This window comes from Lissotriton vulgaris, chromosome 6, assembly GCF_964263255.1.
Source record: "Lissotriton vulgaris chromosome 6, aLisVul1.2, whole genome shotgun sequence".
NCBI lineage: Eukaryota > Metazoa > Chordata > Amphibia > Caudata > Salamandridae > Lissotriton > Lissotriton vulgaris.
The window spans coordinates 705202853-705229533 of record NC_141694.1 but is presented as its reverse complement, the minus strand read 5'-3'; the positions used below and the strand labels follow the sequence as shown (position 1 = coordinate 705229533).

At 45.2% G+C, this 26681-nt stretch overlaps 1 protein-coding gene across 1 annotated transcript in view; it reads right to left on the bottom strand.

Annotated features, from left to right (window-relative positions):
- Positions 1–10738: 10738 nt before the first annotated feature.
- Positions 10739–26681, bottom strand: part of SEC63 (SEC63 protein translocation regulator) — a 611233-nt gene continuing 595290 nt past the window's right edge. The window contains exon 21 of the mRNA XM_086926685.1: positions 10739–12323. Within this exon, the coding sequence (XP_086782811.1) occupies positions 12186–12323 (138 nt within the window). The 3' untranslated portion in view covers positions 10739–12185. The remainder of the gene's footprint in view (positions 12324–26681) is intronic.

Sequence of the window (26681 nt, the reverse complement as noted above, 5' to 3'; positions counted from 1 at the left end):
GAAGTTAGGATGGCATGTACACTGGGTAGCTGGGGGAGGTCTAGTGCTACTCTTTTTTTTAATCATTTTTATTTCTTACTTAAATGTGGACATACAAACATAATGACAAAAACCAATACAAATGTAAATAATATAAATTATACTTCGCAATGGAGCACACCGTCAGGAGCTTCTTCAGTATTATAAGATCAAAAACCAAACATAAGAACTAATGTTAAATTAACCCTAACAAAAAGAAATAAGGATTATTTTGATCACAGTAATTATTAGATATCGTATATATATGAGGTCGCGGCTCTCCATCCCTGTCAAGGGCTAGGAATAGCAATCTTTTCTGCATTGTCCTGTGTGTATGATCAGTTGGGGTGGTCAGCTCGAATTCTGTGCTTAGATGTAGTTGTTATAAAGACTCCAGAAGTTTTTCACCCGGCTTATTAGGGGGAGCAGTTCACTGTATGTTTGTTTGTGTATTACAAAATATATCTGTAGACCATTGGGAAAGAGTGGGTGTGGGTCCGCGTGACCAATGCATTGGTACAATTCTTTTTACTACCAAAATCCCCATATTGACTAGGCGTCTGAGATTCTTTCTCAATTGTTTGGAATAGCCCAGTTAGGCCAATAGCAGGTCGGGTTTTATAGTTTTTTTCGTGATATCACTTTCTTTAGTGAAGACATGTGACCAGAAGTTAGCGACGGGGACAAAGCCAAGCCAAATGTTTAAACTCTGCCGCACTTGCTCTGCATCCCTCGCAGTTATTTATATCACGTAATCCAAATCTATGTAACAGACTATACCCCACACGGGTGCGTGGTATAGTCTGTTGAAGAATTTGAATTGAATAAGGCGGTGCCTACCGTTAAGGGAAATACGCGTAGTCTATTCGCAGCAGTATCGCCAAGTCATCATCTATAGTAAGCTCCAAATCAACCTGCCATTGTACTCTAGCTTTGACATAGTGGTTGCGTCGTAGTTCCTGAGTCTTCTTATAGATATGCAAGACTAATCTGGTTGGGGAGTCAGTGGGAGTACAGTGGAGAAGGGAAGTAACTCTGGAGATTCTAGTAGTTCATCCCCCAATAGAACACGTAATGCACTCCTAGCTCTAAAGTAGTGGAGGGGGCAAGTGATGAGTCGTTCGGGACCAGGTCATTACAATCCTTCCCCTGCCCGTCACAGAAAAACGAGCCGGTAGTGTCTATGCCTAGTGTGTGCAGGGCTTCCACCATTTCGGGTGAGGTGAGAACTGGGAGCCACGTGCACCAGGCAGTGGGGGTGGGAGGGAAATATAGTATTGAGAGTGCTTGGCGATTGAGAAGGTTTTGCCAAGCATGCGTAGCTGAATGATCGAATCCAAAGTCCCGGGACTGAGGCGTGTGGATTTAAGCATGCCCTTGAGCATGGGCAGGAATTCACCATCCACTCGGATATCAAGAACCTTTCCACAAGGAAGTTCTCTTCCTTGCGTAAGACGTGCATGAACAACTTATAAAATGCAGCTGCCAGGTGAATGATCTCACAATATGCAGTAGTATCTGGAGGGGGGTGGAGGTGGGGAGGGGGACACCATAAAAAGGTAGTGGTCGAGGTCTGGGTCACCTAGAGGGTCAACATCATAGTGGTCACCTGTAGGCCCTGGCTATAAGGGGGCTGCCTGGGTCAGAGAAGGCGCATGGAGATCCCTCCGGGAACTCTGGCGAAGTTAGTGTGGTCGACAACAGCAATAGTGATGGTGGGGCATAAGCTGGAGAGCTAGTGCCCTTGTCTTCTATGTCTTGGGCATTGGATCAGAGGGATCCTCCGATGCGGGTTCCTCCTCAAAGACAAGCCCCTCTTTTGGGGCAGAGTATTTTATGGAAACTTTACCCATTAGATGGTGGTTAAAGAGATGCTTCTGCCCCATGCCCTTGGCTTCTTTTTAACATGGGGTGCTTCAAATCCTCTGAGAAGATGTCGATGGTGGCATCAACACTGGCTTAGAAGTCGACAGAGGGCTGGGCGCCGGCATCTTAGATGACTTCTTGTGGTATTGAGGATTGCTGGTGGTCTTTGGCCAATAGCTGGGAGGAGTCAACACCTTTTTTCAGGTCCTTCCTCGGATCTGACACCTTCCCTCTGTGCCCGAATGCGGCAGGAGCCCTGGAGGTGTAGCATCTTGCAGGTGCGGCTCAAGGCCTGGCTCTCTCAAGAGAGATGTTCTCCATTCAGCATCATAGGAATTTCTTTGACCGGAACTTGAGGCAAGATTACCAGGTGGCATAGTTGTGGTCTGGGGAGCAGAGGTTACAAACCTATGGATGGTCTGACTACGGCTACTTTGTATGGCATCCAGGGCATTACTGGAAGTGTGGCTGTTCCATCAGCCATTACAGCTCTACCTTCTCCAGTGCTGAAGGCCGGCAAAGAGGGAGCATGGCCCCAGGGGAGGTCAATGAGTGGTAAACACAGCTGTAAAATGGAAGCTACCAACCGGGGGAGTCCAAGTTTTCAGTGTGGGACTGGAAAAAAAAAAAGAAATAGACACATCGGATCTTGGAGCCCCGTCGGTACACGTTCCATGCTATTGGAAGAAAAAAATTAAAACGTGGAGTTAGTGCCTATGTGCGCTGCCCACTCAGGGAGGAGTCATTGTACATCTTGTGTCTCAAAAGACTTCTTCGAAGAAAAACAACTTGCAAATGTATGAGCCCAAAAAGAGATGCAGAAGTATACAGAGCATACTGTTCTAAGGAAAATGTCAATACTTTTTAACCACATCCATGCTTTTGACGAGCCCAGCTCTTTATGAGGCACAGTGGAGCTGTGCTCATTACGAGCTGGGCTCGTCATAACGGCCGCGGCACTCCCACGCGCAATTGATTCCCCGCCTGTGCGGGAGAATCAATCAGTGGGCAGTGCCGTGACGAGCCCAGCTCGTCATGAGCCCAGCTCCACTGTGCCTGATGACGAGCTGGGCTCGTCACAAGTACCGCGGCGCCGCGGCCTCCCCCCTCCGCCGTGGGGGAATTACCCCCGCGGCGAAGGCGTTAAAGCAGATAAGGTAAATGCTACTTACCAGTATGCATTTGTTCTTGGCATGAAGAGCTGCAGATTCTCACACTGAGCATTAGATCGACACCTGGTGTTGGGCTTGGATGATTGCATGTTGCTGTCGTCTTGGAAGAAGTCTTTGAAGTCACGAGATGGGCGACTCCTCCCTTGGACGATAGTGCGCATGGGCATCAACTCCATCCTTAGATTGTTTTTCGCCATGATGGGAAATGATGGAGTTAGTAGAAATAGAAACAAGCATTGGCATAGCCAATAGGTCTCACCTTTGGGACCTTATAAGTGTTTAGTTATCCAGCACAATATCCTTGGTGCAACAACATCAAGTGTTGCATGGCTGAACACTTATAAGGTCCCAAAGGCAAGACCTATTGGCTATGCCAATGCTTGTTAATTTTGCTTTTCGTCTTGGTAAAAAATCTATAGGTGCCCTATTACAGATTTATAAATCCAGGTGTGTATCCCAGGTTGTGTACTGTAGCGAGATCGGGGGCTATACCGCCTGCAAGCAGCTTCAAATAGTGGAAAACAAGTTTTTGAGACAACTGTTGTGTCCCACAGGGCACAGCCACCTATATTGTTCATAATGAACTGGGTGTGTCCTATTTGACTGACCTGTTGTCCTTCCGTTCTCTAATCTACTGGCTTAAAGTCTGGTTATGCGATATTAGTACCATCAACAAGGAGATTCTAAGGGATTGTCTTAGCCTAGATGTCCAACAAATATCCTGGTTCAACTATATACTGGAAGGACTCCGGAAATTTGATAGGCCTGACCTTTTTTACATCCCTGATATTAGTAGGAAAGACTCGCCTTGGGCAAAGGATTCTTTCTTTAGATTGAGGGTGATGGAAAGAGAAGAATCAGAGTTAAGAAAGCCCAGTGTGCGCAGACACATTCTTTCGAAAACAGTTCCATCTATGGAACCTTATCTCTTAGGGCTCTACAGCTGTGAAGACATGTGATTAAATACAAGGGGTGGGGTGATTGAGTCAGGGTGCCATTCTGTATATATTTTATAACTGACTACTGTAATTTTCATGTGTTTTGGAGTAGTATCTTTACCCTTGGTATTTTTTATGTGTAACGATGATGTACTATGGACTTTACTGCTTTTATTACAAAAGCTGAATAATGTTTAATTGATTGATTGACTAACGTAAAGTAAAGTTGCATTAGGATACATTTGCAATCAACCTCTTGCATGGCCCTTGGCAGTGCGTGGTGATGGGGTGGGGTTGGCCATAGGGCCGGGACCTGCCCCGAACCAATCAGGGCACACATCCTTTGAGCGTCTGAAAAAAGTTTAAGCGCTCTGTCCATCATCTCCTTGTGTTCGCTTTGGGCAAATTTAGTAGCCATTTCGAAAGAGATTCAGTTGTCTGTAAATAACACTGCGTTACACACCATTTTTTGGCAATATATAGTGCTCCAAAATACACCACCAGCTACATGCTACACTCTTACCACACTCTTGCTCAGTGGCTGTGGCTCATTTGCTATAGTTGGCCTTTGTGTAACGCTTGGATTTTTCACAATCTCTATGAGTTCAGTCATGATAGCATTGATTGAGCACCACTGGTTGGAAGGGTATTTTTTTTATTTGTTTTTGATCCCCAAGGGAATTTGTTCCATGTTCTGCTTGATGACCACTTAAGTTTGGTTATCCTGTTAAGGCATGCAGTGCTTAGGCAGTCCTACTTCATTGCTTCTCTGGTGGCAATTTTTACTTCAGCTAACAAGAAATGCATTTATTAAAATTAATGTCAAATTTCTGGATAGTAAATTCAAAAGGATAAAAAAAAAATTGAGTTTCACACAAAACAAAACGGGATTAACCTGCCTTTTCCCAACTATTTTCTTGGACATCATTTTAGCTGAAATATCTGGTTTATTTTAATTCTCTTGCTCCGTCTTGTGGCCGAATTTGGCATTTTCTAATCTCGCCTTACAACCGCGGAAATAGTATTTCTATGGTTCATTTACACATATGATATCATCCTAATCGCTCTGTGTATGCTAAAACAATAGCTTTTTATAACATATCAGAAAGGAGAATAACACAACCACCCAATGGTTGTGCCACAACACATTTTTACAGTCGTCAATGTTACCGCCAATGCCATCCGTTGCGCGTAGTCCACTAATACGTACTGATTTTTCTTAATTTCTCATCTTCTGTAAAATGGTCCTTTTCGTGTGGTGTACCGTCCTCAGATTTCGTAACCTCCCTAAAACCACAAAGTCCTTTCTGACTTGATCAACCCTTCAAAACCTAAAGGATTTAAGGGCACCGACTTACCCCAATTATTCAAGAAAGATACGCTTGAAGATTGGAAGAGGCGCATGCAACAAACACGAGCGCCTCGCAAGGCGGGAGCGGACGCGATTCACTCGCGGGAGCGATAATTGCGACCAGATGGGCCACGGGCTCCCGCGAGTGAATCTCCAGACGTGCACATGTTCCCATTGGGCATGTGAGAATCTGCAGCTCTACATGCCAAGAACAGATGCATACTGGTAAGCAGCATTTACCGTTCGAGGCATATGAGCTGCAGATCTCAAACTGAGCATTGACTATACAGCAGTGTTTCCCCTAGCGGTGGTCGCCTGTATCTGTTGCAGTACTTTGAAAGAGAGTTTTGAGGACAGCTTGGCCTACTGCAGCTTGCTGCTTTGCTTGCACATCAACACAATAGTGTTTAGTGAAGGTATGTATTGTAGACCATGTTTCTGCTTTGCATATGTCTTCTAGAGGAATGTTCCCTAAGAAGGCCATAGAGGCTCCTAGTTTGCGTGTGGAGTGCGCTCTAGGAGGAATTGTTAATGTACGTTTTGCTTTTTGATCGCATATTGTATGCATTTTACAATCCACCTAGCAATTCCAGCTTTAGAGATGGGGTTGCCTTTATGTGGTGGTGAGAAAGCTACAAACAATTGTTTTAGTCCTATCAATGTAATATAGAAGGGCTCTTTTTACGTCTAGGGTGTGTAGAGCTCTTGCTGCTACAGAGTCTGGGTTTTGAAAAAACACTGGCAACTGATTGGTTTAGATGAAATGGAGTAATGACTTTAGAAAGGAATTTGGGATTTATTCTTAGGACGACTTTCTTACGGGGTAGTTGTAAAAATGGTTCTTGTATAGTGAAAGCCTGAATTTCACTTACTCTCCTGAGAGAGGTACTAGCAATAAGGAAAGCTGTTTTCCATGTGAGGAATTGCAGTTCACATTTGTGTAAAGGTTCAAAAGGGGGTCCCATGAGCCTGGTAAGAACAATGTTTAGTTTCCACACTGGAGAGGGTGGTAACCTAAGATGAATGATTCTTTTCATTCCTTCCATAAATGCTTTAATCGCAGGTACCCTAAATAATGACAGATGTCTATTTTGTAGGTACCCAGCAATGGCTGCAAGATGAAGCCTTATAGATGAATATGCTAGACTACATCTTTGTAAGTGTAGAAGGTAGCAGATAATATTCTGGATAGAAGCATCCAGTGGATCAATTTGATTATTGTTGCAGTAAATAGCAAATCTTTTCCATTTTGCTGCACAGCAGGCTCTAGTAGTAGCTCTTCTAGCTTCTTTAATGATATTCATACAGTCTGGTGGTAGGTTAAGGTAACCAAACTCTAAGACTTCAGGAGCCAGATCGCTAGATTCAGTTGATTTGGATCTGGATGTCTGATGTATCCATGGTTCTGCGTTGGCATGGATGGTGTCAGACACAGTTTCTGGTGTGGAACTATTGAGATTTTTAGCAGAGTTGTGAACCACGGCTGTCGTGCCCATGTGGGAGCTACTAGGATTAGCTTGAGAAACTGTTGTCTTTACTTGCATACTACTAGTGGCATTAGTGGGAGTGGCGGAAAAGCGTACGCAAATCTGCCAGACCAATTCATCCATATCGCATTGCCTTTGGACAACGGGTGTGGAAACCTGGCGGCGATGGTTGGGCATTTTGCGTTTTCGTGTGTGGCGAACAAATCTATGTCTGGATGACCCCACTTGTTAAAGAATGCTAGAAGAACTTGCTCATGTAGTTCCCATTTGTGAATCTGTTGTGTCTGCCAACTTAACAGATCTGATATCTGATTGTGAACACCTGGAAGGTGCTCTGCAAGCAGATATATTTTCTGTGGAATGGCCCATCGCCAAATGTTCTGTGCGAGCTGGGACAGTTGCAGAGAGTGTCCCCCCCCCCCCCTGTTTTTGAATGTAGTACATGACTGTCATGTTGTCCTTCCGGATCAGGACAGTCTTGTTCTGTACATGTACTTGAAAGGGCTTGAGTGCTAGGAATATTGCTAGCAGCTCTAGGTGATTGATGTGGAGCATATTTTGTTGAGTGGTCCATTTCCCTTGAGTTGTATGGTGTAGGAGATGGGCTCCCCATCCTGTTAGGGATGCATCTGTTGTAAGTACTATTTGTGGAACAGGCTCGAGGAACTGCCGCCCTCTGGACAAGTTTTTGGTGTTCCACCACTGCAGAGAGCGATGTGTGCGGCTGTCTACCAACACCAGGTCTGTAAGTTGCCCTTGAGCCTGGTTCCACTGATGTGCTAGACATTCTTGCAATGGGCGCATTTGCAGTCTTGCATATGGAACAATAAAAATGCATGATGCCATCATGCCTATTAGTTGCATGAACACTCTGGCTGGGAGAGAGTGTTGTGTTTGAAACTTTATGACTAAGGCTTGGATGCTCTGTATCCTGGCAGGACTGGGATAAGCTAGAGCTGTGTTTATTGTAGCCCCTAGGTATTGATGTACATGAGAGGGCTGAAGATGTGACTTGGTGTAGTTGATTGTGAATCCTAAGTTGTGCAATGTTTGAATCGTTTGTAATGTGTGTTGGGCACACTGATTGAACAACTTGGCTTTTATAAGCCAATCGTCTAGGTATGGGGAGACATGGATGTGTTGTCTTCTGTAATGTGCTGCTACTACTGCTAGGCACTTTTTAAACACTCATGGTGCAGTTGTGACTCTGAATGGAAGGACTTTGAACTGATAGTGTTGTCCTTCTAGCACAAACCTTAGATACTTCCTGTGAGAAGGAATGTGGAAATAGGCGTCCTTGAGATCTAGTGTAGTAAGGAAATCGCCTTGTTGCAAAAATGGGAGCACTTGTTGTGAAGTTATCATATGAAAATGATCTGAGTGTATATATAGATTGAGGGGCCTGAGGTCGAGAATTGGTCTTAGTGTCCCGTCCTTCTTGGGTATTAGGAAATACAGCGAGTAAACCCCTGTACCTTGATGTTGTAATGGAACTATTTCTATTGCGTTTTTTAGAAGAAATGATAGAACCTCTTGTTTGGGCAGCGTTAGATGTTCTGTAGACACTGGACGCTGTCTGGGTGGTATATGTGAGGGGTAGCTGTAAGTTCTAGGCAGTAGCCATACTGGATAATCTGTCTTACCCACTTGTCTGTTGTGATGGAATTCCAGACAGGTAGGAACTGTGTTAGTCTGCCCCCTACAGGAGTTGAATGCTGTTGGGGAAGCAGAAGGAAGTCACTGTTTATTGTTGGGAGAGGTTCGATTATTGTTATTTCCTCGACCTCTTCCCTTGTTGTTGTTGCCTCGGCAGCCTCCTCTAAAATATCCTCTATTGGAAGATGTTTGTGTATTGGTTTTAAAGGAAGCTGAATTGTCTGCTCCAGCTTGTTTGGAGCCTCCTCTGTAAAAGGAGCGACGTAAGGAGCCTCGTGCCTGGGTGGACTGCAGAGCTCCCATAGATTTGGCTGTATCAGTGTCTTTCTCCATTTTCTCAAGTGCTGTGTCTACCTCTGGACCAAACAGTTGTTGTTGGTTGAATGGCTAATTTAAGATGGATGTTTGCACTTCCTGCTTAAACCCTGAAATGCTTAGCCATGCATGTAATCTAAGTAGGACACTAGTGTTTATTGCTCTAGACGCAGTGTCCGCTACATCTAGAGCACTCTTGATTGAGGCATTTGAGATTAGCTTACCCTCTTGTATAAGGTCATTTGCCTGTGCTTTATATTGGTCAGGTAGACGTTGTAAAAGTGTTTCTAACTGACCATAGTGAGCCCTGACGTATCTTGCGAGGAGGGCTTGTGTTTTAGCTATGCGCCAGGTATTGCTTGCTTGGGCAGCTATTCTCTTGCCTGAAGCGTCTATTATTTTTGACTCCTTATCAGGAGGTGGTGCTTCACCTGATGTCTGAGTTTGCTAGTTTTCTGGAGTTTGAAACGACTAGGGAGTATAAGGGTAGCTGTTCCTTAATGTAGGCAGGGTCCCCAGGAGCAGGTCTGTACTTTTTCTCTATTCTTGGATTTATGATCCTAGCTCGTACAGGATCTTTAAACACTTTTGGGGCATGCTTAGTGACCCCTTTATTCATAGGTAGTATTTGAACTGACTTTTGGGAGTGTTCAAAAGTATCTCGCAAAAAATCTTCTGCCTCATCTGAATGCATTGTGACATTATGATAGATGGCAGCCCTATTGAGTAAGTGTCCAAAACCGATATTATCTTCTGGAGGAGATGGTTTGGATGGGTATGGATGTGGATCTGGGATATCTGGTACATCTTGTGGGTTGGGTACTCCCCGTCTGGTGTATCACTTGGGTAGGGAAAAGGCTCATCTGGGTCTCCCCCTCCCCCTAGGTTATACTCATCATCATACTGAGATGGTGTATGTGGAGGTGAAGAATGAGGAGGAGAATTTTGAGGTGAATGGTTTGAAGGAAGAGGAGGTGAAGGAGAGGGTACAGGAGCTTGTCTTTCACCGCAGAAGCTGGTATAGTGTCCTGTGGCGTATTTTTCGGCACCGAAGATATTGTCTTTGGAGTCGAGGCCTGTTTCGTGGGTTTGGAAGCATCGGAAGCAAACTTTGTGGGTTTCGGTACCGAAGATTTAGAGCTGGAAGCTATTTTGGTCGGCTTGGAAGCGTCAGAAAAAGGCTTCAATGTTTTCGGAGCCGTCTTGTCTTTAGGAGTCGACGGCTTCAGAGTGTGTTTCGGAACCGGGACTTCGTTCGGTTTCGGTGCAGAGGGAGCTGGTGGTTTTGGCACGTGCGGTTTGCTCGGTTCCGAGCTACCGGAAGGCTTTAATATTTTCCTCGGAGCCGGGCTCAATGGCGGGGCTTTCGAAGAAGTGTTTCAGTCGTGACTGGGCTACGAAGGTAGAGTTTTGACCTTTGCCTTTCGATTTAGGTGTTGGTGCTGGGCCAGGGGCAGTAGTACTCACGCGTTGACCCGAAGGTATGGAGTCATCGGAGTCGTCTGCCACAGATACGATTTGGAGATCATCCGAATCTTCCTCTGGGAAAAAACTGGGGCTTAGGAAATTAAAAATTCCTGTAAATATACCTAGCACTACAATATGATGATAATATTATTGTATGCCGTTTTGTACCATACAAATAAACATTTTGATGATCCTCATAACACAAAAATATTAATGTAGTGCTTGTTTTACACATTGTCCATGTAGCTTCTTTTCAATAAAGGATATAGGGTAGTTTCTCAGGAGAAAGGAAATCACTACTTCACAATCAATGTTTGAGGGGTGTGCACAGCTGTTTTTGATTTTACTATTTTCCAAAGACATTCATGCATGTCAAAAAGACCAAAATTTCAAACATTTAAGTTCATAAAAACAAATCATTAAAACAAAAAATCTGAGACTATTCTAAAAAACAAGTAGGATAGTGTATTTTTGCACTTCCAGATTTTATTTTGCACTTAGTGCAATTACAAAAAGAATATCAATGCATTTTCCATTTAAAGTAATATACCTTTTTAACTGAACATATTAATTGGGTCACTTTCATTTTCATGGAAAGAGCAAGGAGAGATGAAGAGGTTTTGTAAGGAACTTCTGTCGGACAATATTTTCCCTCAATAGTTTAACTCTAGCAGTTCTAAATCACTTAGTAAAAAAAATAAAATTTCTCCCCACCTTGCATTTTTACGATCGTGACCAGAGCAGCTTAAATTTACATATTGCTGTAGCATGAAAAAATTATGAACATTTCCTCAGGGCTTTACAGCAATATCTACTATATCAGCAGCATTTATATACATAGTTTAGCAAATATCGAGAGCAGTGAAATGAAATAGGAGGTAAGCCTCTCAACGATAATGTTGACATAGGGTAAAAAGAAATGTTACAAATGCAAACAGTCAAATGGTTGGACAAGCTTATTCAAAGCTTTAAATTGGATATAAACATGCAATCTATGCATGTTCTGTTTTGGTGAAAAAATCTTACAAGTCAATTAGAATAAAAAGTTTAGGATTATTCTCCAGTTATTCCAAAGCACCTCTTACAAAAAGTACTCAGAGTAAGTTTCCCACGTATTGCATGTTGTGGTCCCTTAAACATTTTTAGATGTATTTCTTATTGGAAGTAGATCCAGCAATAATCAGCATAAGTGGTATGGGTAATTTCTAATTACAAAGTCAGCAATAGATTTTCTATAAAAAAAGAAATAGGAATCTCAGGCATTGAGTAACATGTCAACCGTTTCAAAAAATAGCCAAGTGAAAGGAATGGAATGTGTTACCAGACAATCTCATACTCACATGGTCAAACAACAAGAAGTGCAGAAGATGATAGTGTAAGGTATGAGCTGTGATAAGATTTCTGATGTTATGACAGCATTTAATCAGGTGAAATAGTGGTGTAGACTTTACCAAGGATGGAAACTGTCTAAATGCTACTTAAAATAATACATTTCATTTTGTACATCAGTCATATGTAAATATTTTCTAAAAATAAACTACTAACAATAGGCTGTTTGGTAAATGAATGTTCTTAGAGGCAATACATTTTTTCAATTTTCTGCTGACGGCACAATAAAAAATATACAGCCCACAATTTTGGACATTTACGTTAAAAAAAGGCTTTATTCTTTTTCCAGCTGAAATAAATACAGCTTCTTGCACTTAAAGGCTTTCAGCCATTAAGCACCTTCCGGTTAGTACCAATGGCAAGGGACATCTGAGCTCCAAGGGCAAGTTACATAGGACCCTCTGATCAGCTGAGAGAAGTTAAACTGAACTTTCTGATCCTTCCCACAATGCAGTTCTGGCTTATGGAACAGTCCCAATATTAGAACTAAAGGTGTGCAAATATTGAAGTCCGTTCAGAGTTCTGTTTAATCATCCTCATCATCTTCCTCCTCATCATAACTCTCTTCAAAGCCATCACTGTCTTCTTGATCTTCATCACCCTCAATGGCTGTCTCCCACTGTGGATGGTTTTCTGGCACTGGCTTAGCTTCGTGAACCTCCAACTTTGAGAAGGTATTAGAACGGAAGGAAGAAAGAAAATGAGAAGAGGAAAAAGCAAATTAGAAATGATAAAAACCTTCCGATTATTACTGCAGCACACCAAATGTGTTACTTTGAAATTCAACCTTTTGAAAGTGACATTCCTAACCACCACACCTCAAAAGCAACCAATATTTAAATACTCAAAACAACAAAAAGAAAAAAAACGAAGTTAGGATACATAAAGAGAGAGGAAAAAAGTAAATTGGAAAAAAAGGGAAGAGGAAATCAGGCAAGCCAGAGAGAGTATGGAAAACTATATATGGACAGGAGGAATAAAAGTAAAATAAAATAAAGGAAGAGAATGAAACTAGATAATTAACTGGGAAAAACAGACGGGGCACTGGTAAGTACCCCCCTTTTACTTACAGGGAGAACAAAAAAATAATAGGGCAAAAAAGGGAGCTGCAAGAAAACACCACGTTAAAAAAATATATATATCAAAATTTTACATACATAATGGAAAGGAGAAAAAACTCGAAGTAAAGAGGAAACCAAAGTCAAAAGACAAGTAACAAAAGGGAAACAAAACAAATTAGAAGATACATCAACAATATATAAGGTACATTAAAAAGATATGAAACGGCAATTGCTAAAAACTAGCTTTCATAACAGCTTGTAAATCCACATAAACAAATTGAAGAGGACCTCCAAAGAGTTAACTTCAATTTACTAATCTATTAGGAAATACAAAAGGTTAGAACAGAGTGAAAAATACAGAAATGGTAACTTAAATTTGTACATTGCATTCGTGTCAAGTACAGATGAAAAACTGCCAGGTCTACTTATTTACCGTAAACAAATGTTGCTTCCATGATTATAATGAAGTCCGGTGAAAAGGAATCACCATGTTAATATATGTGAATATGGAGCATAAGAGTTTCTATGAGTGGGGGAGGTGTGGCGAAGCGGCCAGAGCGTCTGACTCCGGAACAGGGGGCTTATGATTAGGGGTGGGTGGAATTTGCGCAGTCGTGCTACTTAAAATTCCGCGAAACGGTAAGAAATCTCAGCGAACACACAAATTCCGCGAACACGTGGAATTGCTTGTTTGCAATGCTTTTTTCCTGTTCGCGATCGCTGTTGGCGTGCTCCATGGGGAAATATTTCGTGAACACGCATTTTGAGAACGCGAACAAGCAAAAATTCCGCGAAGCCACGGAACGTAGAATTTTGGGCAATTTTGCGTTCTCCGCAGAACAAGCAATTACCCATATTCTGCGACCGGAACAGAATTTACTGCCCAGGCCTACTCAATTTGACCCCCGGCCCTGGCAGCTGCTCAGCTCAGCACCATGTGCCTCTGGGCAATAGCTCACTTAATCTCCCCGATGGCCCCCAGCTCCTTGAAATGTTAAGGGGTGATATATGTTGCCCCTTTACAAATATGGATTATTATTATTATTCTTAGGAGGAAAAAAGGTGCATGTAGAATCGGAAAACAAATCTGAAACAATATCTTAAATGTAGGAAAAATGTGTGTAGGAATTGTTATAAACCAATCTGGTACATGCAAGTGTAAAACAAAAACTGAGTAACATGTCTAAATAAGTAAAGAAAGTTTTTATAACTATCACTTGTTTAAAAGAAATTGTTACTTACCTTTGGTAACACACTTTTTTGCACCAGTGAATCCACATAGAGCTGATCATCCATCCGGTGGGCTTTGGTACGATCAATGTAAAACATCACTGCTCTTTTGGGCCCAAGAAATAGAGTCATTCCTCCTCAGAGGGGTGAGAAGGAATATAGCACATGCAGACAGGGTGATGGCTTGAAAGACATGGAACTGAATACCAACTTTTAACAAGAAGGATGCTTGCGCCCGCATAACCAATTTTGTATGGGAAAAGGGTGGTGTACGGTGGGCTAACACAGAGAGCCTTAAGCTCACTCACTTGCTGCACCAATGTCAAGGCGACAAGGAACACTGTCTTGAGGGTGGGAGCTACAAAGAAGAGATGTGAAGAGGCTCAAAGGGAGCAACACATCAAAAATGTGCGGACCAAGTTAAGGTCCCACTGTGGCATGACAAAGGGAGAGGTAATGTAAGGAAAAGGGTATTTTTGCAGGTTTCCCCACAGTTTTTGCCCTATTTTGACTATTAGCTGCTGATTTAACTCGACTCAGCGTGCACTGTGACCTGCTAACCAGAACCCAGAACAAAGGTATGGTGAATTGAATGTCCCCAATTGGCAAGTACTGACTAGCTTATAAGTCCCTACTACATGGTGTTCAGGGTTCTAAGTTCATGTAAGGCAGAGTGCCCACCCAGCGATGAGGCACTGTTTGTGCCACCCTGAGTGTGACAATCAACAAAATGGTCACCAGCCTGCCACTGCAGACTGGAAGAACAGTGTGTACAAAGCTAGCTCGACTTTGCTATTATCATTAACGGCAACACCACCCTTCCATTAATAATATGTGCAAGTCCCCCTAAGGAAGGCCTATTGGGCCCTATGGCAGGGAGCTGTATACTATTAAGCAAGACAGAGTTGTATTTGTCTTAGCAGCAAAACCCTTAAAGTTGCTTTTTTGCTGCGTTAAGCTCGTAGCTATACTGGCTAACACAGGGATACCACCTGGCATCCTAACCTGGTTAACTACTGAATAAGAATACCTAACTGGGTACTGTAGGGTACCAAATTTATCGTGGCATTACATCTGACTGATGCCCAAGTTGAGATTAATTTCACTATTATGGTTGAGCAACCTTTAGATATTTGCCACCTTGTGTCCCAGCTAGTCCGGTGACTTTGTACAAGCCCTGGCCAACAGAGAACTTTCTGCCCACCTGGGGAGACTTGTGAAGACTCCCAGGCTTGGGAACAAAGGCAGTGAGGTGTGACCTCCTCTACCAGGAAGGCCACTTGGGGTGTTTGCCTAAAAGGCGAGCTTCAAAGGGGAAGCCGCCTTTGCAGGGCCAGGTGTAGCAACACACCCAAGAAGGGTGCCTTTTGTTCCTACAGACAAGTTGGAGACAGGGTCAGAGAGGGAAAACCCATCCCAAACTGGTCTTCTTATGGGCGTGTAGCCCTTGGGTAGTCAGATTACCATGCTCTTGCCAGTCGAGGGAAGGTCAGATATCTTGACAGTGGCAAGAATATTGCACTCTGGGATTGCCAAATGCCACACATCACTGGAACTTTGTCATCAAAGAGGAGGGGACCTATTAGCCCATTGGCTAGTGACTGCGTTGTCCCCTCAGGGCAGTTTCCTGAGTTAAAAAGGCCCCCCTGAACCTCAGTACACGTTGGATTTGGAAAGAGGCCCTAAAAAGAAGTGCCTTGCTGCATTTGAAGCTGCAAAAAGAAAGGCTGTGGGTTAGTGGGCTAGTGAATTTGGACTGTAGCTCCTGGCTCGGAAAAAAAATTGATTCCAGGCCCCAGTCTGAAGCAGTGACTCCAAGGGTCAGTCGGCTGGCCCCTGGAACAACACTAGGGACATCAAAGCTGAGGATGCCTAAAACGGCAAAGCAGTAGCCACGCCTGTGGGTTTGCCGCAGGGGTGTCAGAGAACGAGTACCTCCCTGTTTGGGCATTGCCGTGGTATTGTCCGTCTGCACAAGCACTAGAGAATTTTTGATCCTTGGAAGGAATGTCAGAAGAGCTAAATAAACAGCTCGCAGCTCGAGGAGATTTATGGGAAGTTTCCGTTCGGAAAGGGACCACTTTCTGATAATCCGGAGTTCCTGGAGGAAAGCTCCCCAACCTTCCAGGGGCGCATCTGTTGTGATAGTATGGAGAAGCAGGAAGTAATAAAGGCAAGCCTTGCGAAAGGTTCTGAGGGCAAATCCACCACTTTAGAGCATTGACCATCTGAGGGGTCACAGATGACATCGTCGAATGACCCTGTACATTGGACCTATTGAGCTGATAGCGCCTCTTGAAGAGGGCACCTCTAGAGGTGACAGTGTGGAACCAGTAGAATGCAGGAAGGCATCCCGAGCAGGGATTTGAAGAGGCGCACTGTGAGAGACTTTTTTGGATCTTATGCGATTTGCCAAGGAAACAAGTCTGTCTCGTCGCTCTTGTGAGGGAAAAGCTTTCTTCGGTGTCATGTCGAGAGTAGCGCCCAGGAAAGTTATACGCTGGGAAGGTTGGAGGACGGACTTGTCCTGATTGAGATCGAAAAGCTGTAGACAGGTGTTGGAAGACCTGGTCGCGCTTTCTAGAGAGGGTGCTTTATGCTATAGAATTGATGGTGTTGCTGTCTGAGATATGTGGCCACCGGAGAAAGGCATTTCATGAAAATGCGTGGCGCCGATTTGAGTCCGAAAGGCATAACCCGAAATTGGTAGAGCCTGCCGGCAACAGCAAACCTCAGGAACTTCTTGTGATTCTGGTGGATAGGGACATGAAAATAGGTGTCCCGAAGATCTAAGGACACCATGTAGTCATTTGTGTTGAGAAGTTGCAGCACCTCTTGAATGGAAAGCATGCAAACGACTGCTACTTTAAAAATGTGTTGAGACTTCTCAAGTCTAGAATTGGTCTCCATTTCTTCCCCAGTCGACAAGGAGGAACTCTTTCTATAGCTCCCTTCCGGAACATCAGAATGTGCCTATTTATTTACTAGTTGCTCATAAGTACCTACATTGAGGACTTGCTACCATTATCTGAATGGCATCATGAGCCTAATCCGGAGGGGTCACATGCTTCCTAGCAATAAAATCACGAGATACTCACTGCCCCAACCGTCCCCTCCGCGGCTCCGTGGAGGGGACGGTTGGGGCAGTGAGCACTGTAGGTACTTATGAGCAACTAGTAAATAAATAGGCACATTTAGTCTATTCCTTGCATTCAGTGTATATATAGTGTTGGCAATTTACGCCATTTCACATTCTGACGCGAGTAAGGTGGGGATCTGTAAACCCTGTACTGAAGAAGAAGCTGTTCGAAACATGTCGATGTACATGAGAGGTATTGTACATTAAATACAAAATACCTCCACCACACACCCCTTTTAACAATACCAGCACAGAGGCCAATTAAAAGTCTTTTTAGACCTCACGTGCCAGTTATTTTTTAATTTTCATTAATAATAATAATAATAATATGAAATTTATAATGCGCTCAGCTTACCCAGGGGCGTCCCGGCGCAACAGACCAGAAGGGGAGACTCAGCTAATCACTACTGTGGAAACAAGTAGGTCTTAAGAAGTTTCCTAAATGGTAGGATCTTGGGCTCTGAGCGAATCCTGAGGGGCAGAGAGTTCCAAAGAGACGCCACCTGCACCGAGAAACGCCTACCCCCAGAACGAGCTTTTCTTACTCTGGCTGACTGCAGAAGGTGTTTTTGGTCCGAGCGCAGCAGACGTGGGGGTTTATAGGGACGGGCCATATTAGCAAGAATAGGAGGGCCTTTGCCATGTAGAATTTTATGCGCAGTACATAGCGCCTTAAATTTCACCCGCTCCTTCACGGGGAGCCAGTGAAGCGCTCTGAGGGCAGGAGCAGCAGACTGCCTTCTGGGAACATCCATAAGGATTCTCGCAGCTGCATTTTGCACCTGTTGGAGAGTTTTGAAGGTCGCTTCGGGGGCACCGAGAAACAGCGCATTCCCATAATCGAGCCTCGATAGAATGAGGCCACGTATCAACAGCTTCCTTGCTGGATCAGGAAGCAAAGGTAGCACCTTTCGGGCTGATTTCAGTAAGCCAAAGCAAACCCCTGCGGTCTTCCTGGCATGAGTCCTGAAGGACAGATCTTCTTCCAACCATACTCCCAAGGACTTGATCTCCTTCTTGGGGGATGGTGGGTCACCAAGAGACCGAGGCCAACAGGTCGCAATAATGGAGGGACTGGGATTGCCCAGGAGCATCAGCTCGGTTTTACCTCCATTAAGCTTTAGGGCGGAGATAGACATCCAACGATAAACATTGGCGAGGCAGTCATGTAAAACCTCAGGTTGTTCCGCCAGCTGAGTGAGGCCGACCACCAGCTGAGTATCATCAGCATAGCTGATGATCTTCACCCCCGAGGGGGCGACCACTCTTTCAAGTGGAGTCATATATATATTAAATAGAGTAGGGCTCAGCGATGAGCCCTGCGGGACTCCACATTGAAGAGGGATTAGGGCAGATTGCTCTGACCCCTCCCAGACTTGGTAGAAACGGTCAGATAGAAAAGATCCCAACCATTTCAGGGCCGTCCCTGAGACACCTACCTCTGACAGACGTTGGAGGAGCACTTGATGACTCACAGTGTCAAAGGCAGCACTCAAGTCCAGGAGGATCACTGCCACTGACCCTCCTGTATCTAGAGTGCTCCTTGCCTCCTCCACTACTGCCAGCAAGGCAGTGTCTGTTCCATGGCCGGGACGGAAACCAGTCTGGGAGTCTCCTAGCAGGTGGTTAGACTCAAGATGGTGAGAGAGCTGACGGTTAACCAACTTCTCTGCAATTTTTGAGAACCCAGGCAGAAGTGAAATTGGCCTAAAGTTGGTCAAGTTGGATGAGTCCATTCCTGGCTTTTTCAATAAGGCCTTCACCACAGCCTTTTTCCATCTCTGGGGCACTATGCCCTGTGTAAGTGACAGGTTCAAGAGGTCAGTCAGAGGAGTTGACAAGATGTTAGCCACGAGTTTAAGATGTTTTATGGGGACTGGGTCACTCGGGGAGCCACTCTTCATCTCTAACAGGACATTATTCACACACTTTTCACTTATGACCCCACTACTCACTTGATATCAAATATCCTCACACATCACACAGAGTTTACATCAGTGCTCCCGCATAGTCGTTGGTCAGTAGACGCCGCATTCCGTAGAGGGATGCGAAGACCCCTATGATGAAGCATGACACCAAGGGACCTTTTGGTGTGTGAGGGGTATTTAAAGAACACAGTGTGCTCCCCACGATTGTAGGGACCATACAAAGTATACCTTTTCTGTGGATTCTTTATGTTTTTGACTATTACTATATATGTCTAATGAGACATTACTTTATTTATGTACCGGGGACTCTCATCCCGACGACGGGGAATGATTCAGGCATGTGAATCTATGAAAGATACCCTAATACTGGATTATCTTGCAGCACAGAACCTGCATAGTGGTCGTCCCTCCTCACCTCCGCGTCTAAGCAATAATGCTTCATAAAAGTGTGGAGGTAGGCCCAAGTTGCCGCGTTGCAGATGTCTACAACAGGGACACCTCTAGCTAAAACCGAAGATTACTTGGCTCTGGTGAAACAAGCTTGAATACCTTCAAGAGGCTCCGTCTTCGCCAAGGCGTAGCAGATCTTGATGCAGATGATGATCAACCTGGACAGCGTTCTCTTATGGACAGCCTTGCCCTTCATCCTGCCCACATATCCAATGTAAAGTTGGTTGTCCAACCTGAAGCCCTTAGTCCTGTCCAGGTAGAAGCTGACCGCCCTCTTAGGGTCGCAGGCGGTGAAATCTCCTCCTCCTCCTCCTCCTTAGAAGGGTGAGGGGGAGGACAGAAAGTGGGTAAAGCGATAGATTGCCCTAGGTGGGAGTAACCACATTAGGTAGGAAATCGGCTCTGGTCCTTAGAACCATCTTATTCGTATGAAATGAGGTAAATGGGGGCTTAGAGATAAGGGCATGCAGCTCACTAACCCACCTCATGGCGGAAGTAATTGCAACTAGAAATATTGTCTTAAATGCTAGGAATCTCAAGGGACAACTATGCAGGGGTTCAAAGGGAGACCCAAATACTAATACAACAAAAATCCTCGGGTCTCGAGACCCCATCAAGAAAGTAAGAACTAAACTCAAATCCCACTGAGGCATGATAAAGGGAGTGGGAGGAAACCTATTAGTGAGACTCTTAATGAACCTCATGACTATGGGAGATTTAAATAAAGAGGGTTGGTCTGGCAAGAAGAGAAAAACAGACAAGACAGACAAGTAGCCTTTGACCATTGCTACTGCACAACCCAGCTGTGCTAGGGAATAAGAGAAACTGAGAATATCAGACAAATGGGCTTGTAGTGGATTGACCGACTAGTCAAAGTCAAAAGTATCTTTATTCGGTTTCCATACTTTTTCGAAACACCATAAAAGTTCATAAAAAATTATTTAATAAAAAAATTAATATTGATACAATCCGAATTACGACAAATATTTTCCAACATTTAATTTCCAAATTTGCAAATCAATTCATCCTATATATTACGGATACAGTTTTATGACATTACATTTTAAAGATTCGGTCTGTGATTTACACAGTATTTCAAAAAGCATGCCACAGATTTGGCTTGTACCTCATTGTCCAGATATTGCAATGCTAAAAACGTAGGGCGGCAGGTACGCAGACCCATGGATTTTAATAATGGAATGATCCATCGTCTGCGTGGAATTTCATAAAATTTGCAGAATAGGATGGTATGAATTGAGGATTGTGGCGAGTTATTATCGCATGGGCATATTGAAAGTTCCCTCGACCAATCGTTCTTGCATGGAAAAGTAATTAACAGGAAGAACATATTAAAACTAAACCTAGTTAGTAAAACATTTTCATATTAATTTAAATTATACATCAAATATGGCTGAATGGAGAGGGTGGTTTGGATGGCTACTGAATTCTGTACTGCGCTTTTCCCTGATTCACTAGCTAATCTCAATTGTCCTGGGTGAGAAAGACATTTTCTTTAGGGATCTCACAGATGGTCGCTGGACCGACTACTCTCCACACCATTTTACAAACTTGGCCCACCTACCAGAATAGGCAGACTTGGTGAAGTGTCCTCTGGCCGATAAAATAACATCCACCACATCCGGCGGTCGAGAGAAAGACCTCAGGTTGCCTGTTCGATCTCTAGGAATGAAGGTTCAGGCTCTGGAACTGGGGGTGTAGAACCTGTCCCTGAGACTGCAAGAGGAGGTCTGCCCTGAGAGGGAGACGGAGCGGAGGCTATGATGAGAGGTAAAGGAAGTCTGTGTACCACACCCTTCTTGGTCAATCCAGGGTGATCAATAGGACTTGGGCCCGGTCTTGGTGAATCTTCCTCAGAACCCGAGGAATCAAGGGTATGGGAGGAAACAGGTAAAGAAGCGGTGAGCCCCAATCTAACGGAAACACGTTCCCCAACGCACCACGCATCGGATACCAGAGACTGCAGGATGACGGGCAGTGCACGTTCTCGTGAGTAGCACAGGTCTAACTGCGTAAACATCCATATCCTGAAAATATGATCGACCACTTTTGGATGAAGACGCCACTCATGATCAGCCAAGTACTTCCGAATGAGACTGTCTGCACACACATTCAGCACTCCAGCCAGATAATTTGCAATCACACAAATCTGATGGTCCTGAGCCAAGGACCAGAGCCGCAGATCCTCTCTGCAAAGGCGATACAACCCTACTCCTCCATGTTTGTTTATGTACCACACCGCGGTACTGAACAGACTGACCTCGAAGGGAGGGAAGAATGGCTTTGAGAGCCAAATATATCGCCTGCAATTTTAGAAGATTGATGTGAAACAATCTTTCTTCTAAAGACCAAAGGCTTTTGACCTCCAGATCCCCCAGATGAGCTCCCACCCTAGAGTGGAGGCGTCCGTTATCACTGTGGCCACCGGAGAAGGAAGTTGAAACTGCTTCCCTTGAGACAGGTTGTCCGGAAAACTCCACCATAACAGCTCCGCTGCAGTGTCTCTGGAGATTCTGACCATCTCCTTGAGATCTCGGTTGTGTTGAAACCACTGCTTGCGGAGGCACCACTGCAGTGCCCTCATGTGCCAGTGTGCATGGTTGACCAACAATTTACAGGAAGTGAACAGACCGAGCAAGCGTAAGACCTTCATGACTGGAACAGCTGCTCCATTTTGAAAAATTGGAATCCTAGCCTGGATGTCTAGAATCCTCTGTGGAGGTTGGAAGGCACGACTCACAGTAGTGTCCAGTACTGCCCCTATGAATATTTTGCGCTGAGAGGGCACCAGGTGAGATATGGGTACGTTTATTGAAAAACCCAAGTAGAACAACAGACGTGTTGTTACTTGCAGATGATGCAGCACCATCTCTGGTGACTATGCCTTGAGCAACCAGTTGTCCTGATAGGGAAAAACAGGAATACCTGATCTCCTGAGATCAGCTACCAACGCCATCACCTTTGTGAAGACCAGTGGAACGGATATAAGACCGAACGGGAGGACTGCACATTGGTAGGATTGAGATCCCACAGTAAAATGGAGATACTTTCAATGCGACTTCAGGACCACAATGTGAAAATACGCATCGTGCAAATAGATTAACAGCATTCAGTCTTCCTGCTGCGGTCGTTAGGTAGGATCGGCCTCAATCGGCAGTCCTTCTTGGGGATCAGGAAGTATCAGGAGTAGCATCCCTGACCCCTTTCCTGCTCTGGAACAACCTCTATCGCAACTTTCTGTAGCAGAAACTGAACCGCCTGCTGCAGAAGCATCAGGTGGTTCTCTGAGCACCAGCCCTGGCGAGGGAGAAAAGTAGGGGGAAACTCCTGGAAGGCAAGGACATACCCATTTTCTACAAGCGCCAAAACCCACAGACCTTATGCAACAGATCTCCAGTTTAGTAGAAAATGGGATACCTTACCTCCCACAGGAGCAACATGCTCTAGGATTGAGGATCTAGAGCTGCTTCCCTGCAGTACCAGTTGAGGGAATGGGGAGGAGGAAGAGACTTGCTGCTGAGCTGTGCCTCGCAGGTACCTCTACCCTTTCATCTGTACGACCTATACAGAGGGTTAGCCTGTTGCTGCCTGGCCCGAAAGGAAGGGGTCTTGCGAAATCTGCGGTTACCAAAACCTCTAGATCCAACCATCTTGATGTGGCTCTCCGATCTTTAAAGCGCTGTAGCGCAGAGTCTGCTTTGGTACCAAAGAGACGACAGCCATCAAAAGGAAAGTCCAATAGGGTGGCGTGTACATCATATGAAAACCCAGGCCGCCTTAGCCAGGCGTGCCTCCTGATTGTCACTGAGGAACCCATAAATCTAGCAACAGAGTCCGTTATATCAAGCACTGACTGTATGACTTGACAAGCCGCAGCTTATGTGTCCAATAGTGCCTCTGCAAAATGGCCCTGAATGTCCACCGTAAGCTTTGGGATCACCTCCATTGAAGAATCCTTCAGAGCATGGATATATCGACCAAGCAGACACATAGCATTTGTGGATTTCAGAGCCATACTGGCTGAAGAAAACACCAATTTAGCTGATTGTACCAACCTCTTAAGATTCTCGATCTCCAGGCGTGGAAAGGAAAGAGCCTTGAGACTACTAGTAGAGCATAATGCCTGGACTACTAAGCTCTCAGGAGACGGGTGTGTAGAAAGGAAAGCTGGATTTCCAGGTGCTACTGTACCTTTCATTGAGACTGATTTGGAGACAGCAGGGGCAGTCATAGGCAACTGCCAAACCTCTAAAAGGGGCTCAGTCAAAGCTTCCTTAAATGGAAGCAGAGGTTCTGATGCAGATGAAGGACCGCTGATTCAATATTTGACTTTATCTCTACAGTAAAGGCAAGTCCAGCAGATCAGCTGCCTTTCTTATTATGGAATGGTATGAGGAAACCTCCTGAGATGGTAGGCCTTTCGGTGAAGAGAGCTCTCACTCCCGATATGTGTCCAAACCACTAGCCTCCTGCAGTCCCTCAAATTCCTGCATAGGGTCAATAATTTCCCACCTCTTCAGCCTCTTCGTGCTGCTCCAGATAGTCTTCCTCCTCCAAGCAGCCTCTGTGCCTCCCTTCTGGATCTCAAACAGCATCGTCAGCGCCAGGCGCGGTGCCTGTGACCTCGGGACCGGCGTGGATGGAGGCTCCACAGTAGTAGCTGAAGGTGCCGGGCGAGGCTGAGTCGGCACCGGACTGGAGCCGGAGAGTACTCAAACTGCACTCTTCCCTCTAGGGACTACACCGGCATTGAGAGAGGCCAACTCCCTGGGGTCATCGTCATGAAAGGCATGAATGGCACCTGTGCAAAATGAGGTGACAAGCCTCCAAGGGTGTATGAAAGCGGTCCCATGGGGCCAACAGGTGCACTAGCAGGGTTAGCCGCCCTGGCAAACATGCCGAACATTGCATTCAAGAAATGCAAAGCATCTGTATCAGGAGCTGAAAGGGTGGGTACTGATCTGGTACTGCCGGTACAGAGACAGCTTGAGAAAGCTGACTGACTGGCTCCGTTTGCTGCACTGCAGACACTGGAGCCAGGGATGGAGAGGCCAGAGATCAAAAGCATTGCTTCTTTGGGCGCTGGAGAGACTTTTGGAGCGAGAGTGTGTGCTGGACTTACCTGAGGCAAAGGTGAAGGTGAGACTTCATCCTTGTGGTGACGCCGGAGTACCGGGTACCCCGACTTCTGTGATTTATCCTTAGAAGAAAGACTTCTGGATCAATGACGCCGCTTCTTTTGGTGCTTCCACGAAGACTTCAAGGTATGTGGAGTCGGTGGACTTTGGTCTTGTCCTTTTCCGGTCCGTTTTTTGTTTCTTTGCCCTGACCATAAATAGCTTGGCCTCCTTTTTCAGGGCCTTCGGATTCATGTGTCTGCATGACGAATACCCCTCAACTTAGTGGTCCGACGAGTAGAACCAAAGACAGACAGACATATGACCCCCACATTCCCTGCAAGGTTTAAAACCGGACTTCTTCCAGGTAGCAATTTAACTGCTACAATTTCAGGAAGAACCTACGACATTAAAATTCCAGAAATGGAGAGCACTGGAAAAAGACAGTTACGAGTCGACAGCACAAAAAAAAAGGGAACGGACGACAGCACGCCGACGAGGTCTTCTTATGGCTTCGATGACGCCACACAAAGTCACGTGCGGAGCCGTTCCATTGTAACGTCCTCGGCAATGTGGGAGAGCTATGGAGAAAAGTTTCTGTGGAATGCTGCGCATGGGGTAATTGAAAAGGTAAGGCATCTACAGGCAGATGTATCCATCAGAACAAAGGCTTTCAATACAAAGCAAATGGCCTGCAGCTCCAGGAGGTTGATATAGAGCTGGGCCTCTGCAGACGAGCAAACCTATGATCACCTCTCGCTGGGTGTCCATCCCTACCCAGAAGCAAGGCATCGGTCATTGTCTGCTCTGGGTGGGGTATGGTGAGGGGTTTGTTGTGGACATTCTTGGTCCAGGAACCACCACTGCAGGTCTTTCACAGTGTTCTGTGAAATCTGAACATGGTTGAAGAGGTCCCTTTGATGCTGGGCCCACTGAGACTGAAGATCGCACTGCTGAGTCTGCATATGCCACCTGGTGTGCTTGACCAGCAGAATGCAGGAGGCCATCAGTCCCAGCAGCCTCAGAGCGGACCTCACTGAAATCCATGCCAGAGAATGAAAGATCGGGATAACAGCCTGAATGTCCTGGATTCTCCTTTCTGAGAGAAAAACATGAAACCAAACTGTGTCCAGAATGTCTCAGATAAAGGGAAGCGTCAGTGAATGAGTTGGGTGTGGCATCATCATGTTAATAGTAAACTCCAAAGATGACAGCAGGTACTCTAGAGCTGGTTGAAAACTGCCTAGGGCAAGGCCGCCTTAGACAGCCAGATGGCAACGTAGGGAAAGACTGGGACCCCAGAAATCTTAAGGGGTGCTGCTGTCACCGCCATCACTTTTGTGCATCATGGAGCACTGTTGAAACCAAAGGGAAACACAACAAACAAAAAATGGTCATGTACCACCACAAACCACTTGTAACATTGATGGGTCTGTAGGACGGGTATATGGAACTAGGCATCCAGCAGATTCACCCACCATCCAGTCTCCAGGGTCAAAGGCAGACAAAACTTGGGTGGTGTGAGCATTTTTAAATTTTCCTTCTGGAGGAAGGCATTGAGGTAGCAGGTTTAAAAAAAGGACAAAGGCCTCCATCCTTCTTTGTCACCAGAAGGTAACAAGAACAACAACCACGGTAGCACAGGCACCCTCTCAATAGACAATTTGACCAAAATAGCTTGCACTCCCTGCCATAAGACTGAGAGATGGTCCTCAGTCAGTTGTCCAGGGACGGTGGAAAGTACGATGGAGTGACATTGAAGGGCAATGTACCCCTATCAGAAGATCTGTCAGACCTACCGGTCTGATGTTAGGGTCTGCAAGCTCAGCAAGAATCGTTCATTTTGCCTTCAACTGGGTGGCTGTGCTCCACTAAGGGGGCACACTAAAGAGGTTTGGCAGGCGGGGTTGCGGAAGCATTGGTGGGAGGTGGAGGTGGGGGGTCAAGTATAGCTTGGGTGAGGACAGGTTGGAGGTCTTCTGGGTCACCTCAGAGGAACTGTGCCCCCAAAGAGCAAGGGAATAGCAGCCCAGCAGGTAACTGGCATTAACAGACCTGAGGGCTATTTGGATGGAACAA